The sequence below is a fragment of the Schistocerca cancellata genome, chromosome 11, assembly GCF_023864275.1.
Source record: "Schistocerca cancellata isolate TAMUIC-IGC-003103 chromosome 11, iqSchCanc2.1, whole genome shotgun sequence".
Taxonomy (NCBI): Eukaryota; Metazoa; Arthropoda; class Insecta; order Orthoptera; family Acrididae; genus Schistocerca; species Schistocerca cancellata.
This window is the reverse complement of record NC_064636.1, coordinates 145983799-145992236: the sequence shown is the minus strand read 5'-3', so window position 1 is coordinate 145992236 and position 8438 is coordinate 145983799. Positions and strand designations below refer to the sequence as shown.

The window sequence follows — 8438 nt, the reverse complement described above, 5'->3', positions numbered from 1 at the left end:
CCTTTCGAAATCTGTTGTAAAAGCAGGACAGAAACGGCCAGGGTATTAAAACATATTATTTGTTCAGGAATGGTTGCGCAGCCAGTTGATGCAACGCATTGGAACGACAGAACCACTACTATTCTCTAACCTATCACTGATCTGCTCGTCGACTTCCCAATCCCAAGCCAAGTCCCAATTCCTCTCTTGTAAAATATCAAACATCTACGTACGTGCGCGGAAGTACTACCAGTTTCCCACCTCCCGCGTGGTGAACAACGCACTATCAACGAATGTCTAGCGAACACGTAATGTGAAAAATAAAAAGAATGACTTCCATTACTCGTTGTACTTCTTTATTAAATGTATGATATAGGGAAAGTAATTCGACAGAAGAAAATCCAAGTATTTTTTCGAAATTTTTCTTCATTTTTAATTTTGTATTTTACAGTAGCTCCACTAGCTACCTTCTTCTTCGTGAGTACTTTGGTCGTATTTGAGTTGGTTAATGTGTGTTTGAAAAATGTCTGAAGAATTGAATGACAACGTTAAACATTATGCCAAACTGAAGGTATATTAACAACTATTTTTAAATTACGCACGCAATATACTGGTAGTTATGGAATGCCTGATTTGTCGACGTCTTTTTATAGTTGCTTAATTCGCCACATCTCCTGTATTGTAAGGACTTCGAAGCGCATTCGGCGTCCTTAAATTAAAAATGCATTGAGTAAACCTTGGGTATTTTATTGCATGACTGTATTATTAATTGTGGACGTCCCATTCTTGTGGAAGTTTGGTGCACCTATATTCGGGGTTTAGCGCATGAACATTGCGTAGGTATGAAGTATATTTACAATCAGAAATTCGCGATACTTGCCAGTAAGTTTCGACCACTAATTTAAAACTGCATGGTGGTCATTCTTTACATAGTAAGCTAAGTATCAACACCTTCATAAATTCTTTCATGTGTCTTATTATAATGAAATCATTAGCGTAACTTTCTGGTGTATATGTTTTAGTAGTTGCTAATGTTCGATAAGTCCGAAAGAAAGCAGTATGAGTTTCGTCGTGTTTAGAATACGAGCTGCTTTGTGAGGCATGAGTGTAAGGTACGTTCAGTTTTGCATCGGTTAGCAGAATGTTCCTTGATTTAGTGCAAATGTCGATAAATTGATAGAACAGCTTATCTTCGAAATATGTATTTATCTAGTAATTAGAAACGCGCAGATTTTTTTTTAGTCCTCGTAATGTTTTTTGTCAGATAACTCCATGCTAGTTAGCAATAATAGGTCAGCTAATTCATATTACAAGTAAATTTCATACTATCCAGACTGTAGAAAGACTTTTTGTTTACATTAACTATTTGAAATGAATAGGAAATATCATGAGTATTTTTAGGTGTTTAGTACCAGAATTGAAATGATTGTTAAAATTGTTACACTACTCATGGTATTCGTGAATATAAATTAAAGTGTGTAGAAAATGTAAACAAAGGTAATAATCAAATGAACTGAAAGTACATAGTTGTCACACATCTCCCTACTACATTCCAAACAAACTGGCTGGCCACATTTGATACACTTATACTCTGTATTTCTTTTCTGGGCCACAGGAGACTTCATAAGTGTCTTCCGTTCTGTTACTTGGTATATGCATTCACTTGATTCCTAAATGTCACCGTGAATGTCTGTGGATCATTAGCTTGATGTCTGTGGTAGATTTTGAATTTGCAGGTACTTCTTTAGATATGGCTCTATCAGTTCCATGGCTAGACTTTTGGTGACTTTGAAACAGTCATCATGGGGTTTCCTCTGCAACATAAATACAGAGTAATTTTATTGATGCAACAGATGGTTTACCAGTATATAGAAGACTACCATCAGCCAGTGTTGTATCCATCTTTTGGCAAATAATTGGAAGATTTTGTGTTGAACAAATCTGCACCAGATTTTGTTGAATTGTTGTAACATATAATTTCTGGCATATTTTTTATATCATTTTCAGTTGAATGATTTATTGAAGATATAAGAATTACTGTCTTATTTCTCTTAGGAGAAAATGAAACTGCTGTTGTGTTATCAGAGAGGCCCTATACTGCTGATATAATTTTATCAGCCTAAAACGCTGGGGGAATTTCACACTTGTTCTTTCTGACTGTTACCATATAGGTTAGTCCCCTCTTTCATAGCTTACCAATGAGTTTTCAGGTCACACGCATCACTCCCTTTCCGTGTGGTTATATTGACATCTGAAGATGTAAGTGCTGCCAGAATTTGCTAGGCACATTATTTTTATGCCATATTTGGTCTTGCTAGGCATATAAATGCAGAAAGGAGAATTTCACCTAAATGGGACTAACATTTCATCCACTGTAACATTGGCTTTTAAACAATGTATGCACTGGGAATTGACAATGAATTTATAAAAAACGTTTTATACTGCAGCTGCGTAATCTGAGTCGTCTTGCCCCTGTAGTAGTCATAGTGTCAGATCTGAGGCTGCTTAGAAGTATTTCAAAGAACTTCACTGACATTGTCACCACAAATATGCAGTGACCGGTGAGGTCTTTTTCAAAATGAGATAACATATCTTCATGAAATGATTTTAATACTGATATCATCAGTAGAAGGCCTATGAAAACTTTGATTTCAGTGATGTCAGTATCTCTCGAATCGGATGGAGTAGTTGCTGCTTTCATCTGCACTAACAGGCTCACAACATTCCCACTTGAAATTATTTTTGCCATAGTAGTACTATGTTTGCTGTAAGGAATTATCTGTAGCACAGATCACACCGGGCTCTGTAAGAATAATCAAAAATATCATTGTTGTTCACGTTTTCCTCTTCAGCTATATCGTATAACTACTCTTGCACACAGGCTTCAAAATTTGAAGCAGCTGCAACCAGCTTATATCTCTTAAAAAACCACTACAAATTATAGCTGAAAAATAACAAGTAATGGGTATAATAAAGTTTTAAAATAAGCAAATTGAACACAAAATATGTAGTAATTAAAACATACATACTTAATTAAAAACATTAAATAATAATTCCATAGTTAAAAACATATGGCGAATATTTTCCTAATTATTACGTGTAATGTGAAACGTGCAGTACTCCAGACATCCAATGGTTTTGTGCTCATATCTAAACAATATGGGCCTCACTTTATCGCTAGACTTTCAAAGTCAATCGATTATTGAATGTTGCTTTACATGCAACAGTTGTAAAGACAAAGATACTGAAAAAAGTGAGACCGCAGCTTTTTGCAGTGCTGCCATACTCGATGTTTAAAATGAATAATGGCTCTGAGAGATCAATATTTTGAGTTGAGCGTTATGCCAATAAGTTTGTTCCAGTGATCTGAGTTAACATTTTGCTAAAACCAACACACTAGAAACAGTTATTAACTATCATCGTTCGAACAGTAAAGATTGATTATTTGCTTTTGACCTCTTGCAAGTTTGACATGTCAGCTACAGTATTTGTGCTAAGTAAATATTAAAGATCTACTTTGTACGGTAACTGTAGAAAGCTGTGACAATCATAGTTATGAGTGTAATACACAAAGTATGAATCAGCTTTTGATGTTGGAGAAACTGTTACATCCTATAATGTTAATCAAAGATGTATTTGCAATTTAGCTGCAGGTCTTAAATTGCGGTCGACCGAAGCGTCCGATCCCACCCGCCGGCTTTGACCAGTGACGTAAGGCTGTTGTTGTGTGTGATGTCATGATGGTGCGGAGTTTGGTTTGCGAGTGTGGCGTGTTTGTAGGTGTCGTGTTGCTGTTCGTGGTGCCTTCTGGTGGTGTTTTTAGGGTTTTCGTGCTGTGTGGTGTATTGGGTTCAGTTGGGCGTTACTGCTTGTTCTGAGTGGTTCTTGTTTTGGCTGTGTGTGGAGGGGAATTCTTTTCAGTGAGCTAATGATTTAGTGTTTTTGTGTGAAAGTTATTGTAGTGCTGTTCACTGTAGGTCGTGTGTTAGAGTAAATTAATTTGTTGCTGCTCTTTTTAGGTATGGCTATGATGGATAAAATTAACAGTGGGCACTTGCATGCTGTGATGGGGGGTGAGTCCATTAGAGTTGATTAAATTTCTGCAGCTGTTTGGCTTGTTGGCAGAGGGTTTGAAGTGTGCTGTTTGTGTGCATGACATGAAATTGGCAAAAGTTCCGGTGTCTCGGACCAGGGACGGTTATGTGGTGGTGCCGTAGGGATAACCTATGGCACTCCATACATCGCGGTTCCTGGTTAGTGAAGTCTATGTTGGGCATGCACGAGATTGTGTTGTTGACATATTACTTTTGTTATAAATCCTCTCACAGTTTTTGCGCGCATGAGACTGGTGTGAATGAGAGGAGTGTGCTTGGCTGGTTTTCATTTTCTCGTGAAGTATGTTCTGAGTTTATTAAGTACAGGGGTAAGTTGGGTGGGCCTGGGGTTGTGGTGGAGGTGGATGATTCACAGTTTGGGAAAAAGAAGTATGGGAGGGGTAAGTCTGTGGTTGATCTCTGGATGTGTGGGGGCGGGGTGGGGGGGGGGGGGCTGTTGTACCGCGGGGTGTGTTTTCGAAATGTGTTTTTAGGGTTGTGGAGGGGCAGTCTAAGAGGGAATTAGTGGAGTTAATTCAGGAGTTTATAGAACGGGGTTGTACTGCAGTTCATGATCCTTTTTCTTCTTATAGGGGGTCGGGTGAGAGGGGATACAATCATTTAGTAGTGAACCATAGTTTAGAGTTTAAAAATTATGAGACGGGGTCTTCTACGAATACCATAGAGGGGATGGCGGGGGGGGGGGGGGGGCATTAAGTCAGTTCTTGGGAGGGAGAAGAGGTGCTCTTGTAACCTTCAGTCTCATTTAGATGACTATTGTTGGCGGAATAGCGCCCCTGAAGGCTATTGTTATGTTTTCTTTTTTCTTTGTTTCTTCTCTCTCTCTCTCTCTCTCTCTCTCTCTCTCTCTCTCTCTCTCTCTCTCTCTAAAATATAGGGCTATCAGTAAGATGTCCAGGTGGTTAGTTAGGGTGATTTGTGTGGGTGGGTGGCTGCGGCTTGGGGGAGGGGGGGTTAGTTGTTGGTAGTGTATGTGAGGGGGGGGGGGAATGTGTTGGTTTGTGATTTAGTTGTGGAGGATCAATTTTGTTGCAGTTTTTGTTGAGTTGTAGTGTGTGATTGAGACACTTTTTTTGTGTGCTGCGAATGTCAAGGGAAGTGTTCGATTCCAATTTGTGGTTGTGGCTTTGGGTGTTCTGGGATCGGGAGCTGCTGTTGAGCTATATAGGTCAAGAAAAGTGTCTGATTCCAGAGGATATTGTGTTTAGTGGAATTTGGGGAGTTTTGTGTTGTCAGTTTTTTCTTCGTTTTGTGTGGTTTGGTATGGTGGTGTGTGTCTAAATTTGTTTATACTTACTTTGTCCCCACCAAAAAACCCTCAATTTCCCACACTTGTCCCATTAGTTTGATTAGGTTTCTTGTGGAAGTTGTGTGTGTTGGTTTTTTGATGTATTTTCGTGTTTGTTGTCATGTTTACATAATGACGTCATAGGCGCCATATTGGAGTCGTAGTGGATGGTCGTTTCCTCCATATTTGTGACGTCATGGGTCAAAGCAGACGGGTGGAATTGGGCTCTTCCGTATTTCCCTTAAGGTGTTACAAAGCCACTATCCAGTAATGGAGTTGAAATGTTTGGTTGCAGGTGGACAAATGTTTGCATTGCAGGAGAATAGAGTATTGTAAAAGGTGCATGGAGAGAATCAAACAGAACTGATATTTCATTGTCAGAGGTTGTGTGTATTTCAGGCTTTTAAAGTCAGTGACTATATGGGCAGGGAGATTAAAAGGGCCTGTTGAGTTTTTGGTAATCTAAATAGGATTTTCAAAACCCAGCTTCTGATCAGCCTGAAATGAAAGTTTGCAGTACCTCCAATTTTGACACAAGGACTGAGAGACATGGATGTTAGTTAAATACATGTGAAAAAGCATTGAAAATCTTAGAGGCACTCAGTGTATAATTGAAAGATGTGTGTTGGAGAGCAACTTGTGTTAATCGGTTTGATCTAGAAAACAGTCAAACTTGCAAAACTGAGTTGTTTTTATTTAATTGATGATCCGTTTCAGGCATTGGAACCCTTTTTCTAATTGTCCTCTGAGGCAGAAAGTTAAAATTACTATTTATCCATAAACCATTATAAAAGTAAGTGCAAATAACAGGATATAGAACACACTGTACCAGGATATACGTACCAAACAGAAAAAAAGGTGTATTCCTTGATAGCATGCAATTCCTGTTAATATTGTACATGCTTGTGTCTTAAGTCGAGCTATACAGTGACTATTGGCAGGACAAACATACAGTCGACAATCTACTACCTATGCTGCCACAAGGAAACCTCGGTAGGGGGCACCATATCAGGATGCAGGGAATTTCTGTATTGCAGTTTCCAAAAGAATTTTTATGGAGAAACAGTACAAGTCAAATAACACACTTTAACATTTTACAAGATTTTTTGGGAACAACAGGACATTTTAAAACTCCTTAAAAATTTTTGTATTTAAAACAAGCTGTGAACAGCAGCAGCTCTACATACTACGTATAGAAACAAACATCATATGCTAGGGTGACACATAACATTGTGCATTAAGAACCAAAATTAGTGTGGGAAGAAATGTAGCATGATGTTGAGAAACATCATCTTTCTAATTACTTCATGTTCGTAAAACAGAATACATATCACTAAATTTATTTTTTTTTACTTTTGTTTATTATTTTGTTACACTTCATAGGTAAAACAAAAATTAATGTACAAGTTTATCTCTTCCACTGTACCAAAGGCTAAGGCGTGTAATGACATGTGACAGCATGATGTATCAATTTTTCCAACAGTACTATAGCAATGTTAGATACATAATATATATTAAACGTTGAAGGCATGGAGCAATAGACATCCTGGGGAGAGGTGAGAGATGGGGACACTCCTGGGAAAAATAAGGAGGGTGGACTTCCTAGGGAAGGGGGAGGGTTGTTTTTTTGGGGGGGGGGAGGGGGGGGGCATGAAGGGAAGAAGTAGAATGCGGTGTAGTCTTTATTACAATTTACAATAATCCCGTATAAAATAATTGATACAATACAGTATAAGTCAACTACCGCATGTTTGCTCTTATTAATTATTATTCCAAAAACAACGGATTGTTTCAAATCACTGAATAGTCGAAAACGTTAGCAGCACATATGGTGTATACAAACGAAAGCCTCACGTTTTAGTGACACGTGCCATCAACCACTGTGGCACCATGAATACTATGGAAAAAAGCCAACTTAGTTTGGTGTTGTAAATCACCACCATTTTTCAAATTACATCCTCCCTGTAAAACACTTAATCATTACAAACCTCAAAGAATATAAAAGTATAAAAACTTTTTCTTAAATAGAGACTTTAATGTTATGTTTTACACTGCACCAAATACTATGGTCCGTGCTGATACATGACGACATAATTCATCTGTTGAACCGACCAGTAGGGATAATGGATACATAAAATATATTAAAAGGCAACAGCCATTCTGGAGTGACAAGGACTGGAACCACACCCGGAGAAAGGTTGCAGGAGGGGCAGGGGTGAGGGTAGGAAGGGGTGAAGGAAATGTGGGAATGGAAAGGGCCGAAAGAGAGAATTGATAAAAGGAGGGCGACAGGAATAAATTGCAGATTCCTTTATTGTGACCCTTAAAATAACGTGAAAAGGAACCAGATAATATGGCACTAAAATTGTAGACAAAAGTACAAAAACCAAACTTATTAGGTCACTTTTGTGAACTGCCTAAACTGTTTGGTAATAAGATACACTAAACTGAAACTTGTTAGCAAATGGAGAAAAAATAGTAGCATGATTCAGTTCGTTCAGGAACAGACTAAGAAATGTTCCGAGTATTACATAGGGCATATCATTCACAAAGCTTATTCACAGTATTGTATATTTATAAAATGTATTGTATGTTTATAAAATGTGCACAAAAAACTCTTTCACTAAACTGCACTAGATTAAAACATTTTTTTGTAACATCATAATATACAGCGACCAGCAACTGATACACCAACAAACTATAGTTTGTGCTGGGATCGAAGATTGTGTTAACCACTTAGTGCTTCAGCCATGAAGCATCATCAGGTGGAAAAGCGTGCCATCAGCCAAAGGAGATTATACTGAACAAATCTGTTCAGTATACAGTATGTGCAAAATGGCTTAGCAGGCATGGCTAGAGGACAAATGTAAGGATGTAGAGGCTTATGTCAGTAGGGGTAAGATAGATACGGTCTGCAGGAAAATTAAAGAGATATGTGCAGAAAAGAGAACCACTTGTATGAATGTCAAGAGCTCAGATGGAAACCCAGTTCTAAGCAAAGAAGGGAAAGCAGAAAGGTGGAAGGAGTATATAGAGGGTTTATACAAGGGCAAGGT

At 38.2% G+C, this 8438-nt stretch overlaps 1 protein-coding gene across 3 annotated transcripts in view; it reads left to right on the top strand.

Annotated features, from left to right (window-relative positions):
- The first annotated feature begins 318 nt into the window (after positions 1-318).
- The window catches only part of LOC126108665 (uncharacterized), a 93029-nt gene continuing 84909 nt past the window's right edge, over positions 319-8438 (top strand). For 2 of the 3 annotated variants that reach the window (XM_049913975.1, XM_049913974.1), the window contains exon 1: positions 319-456. In XM_049913975.1, the coding sequence (XP_049769932.1) occupies positions 343-456 (114 nt within the window). In that variant the 5' untranslated portion in view covers positions 319-342. Of the gene's footprint in view, positions 551-8438 lie in introns of all 3 variants that reach the window. The other variant, XM_049913976.1, reaches the window with a different exon arrangement.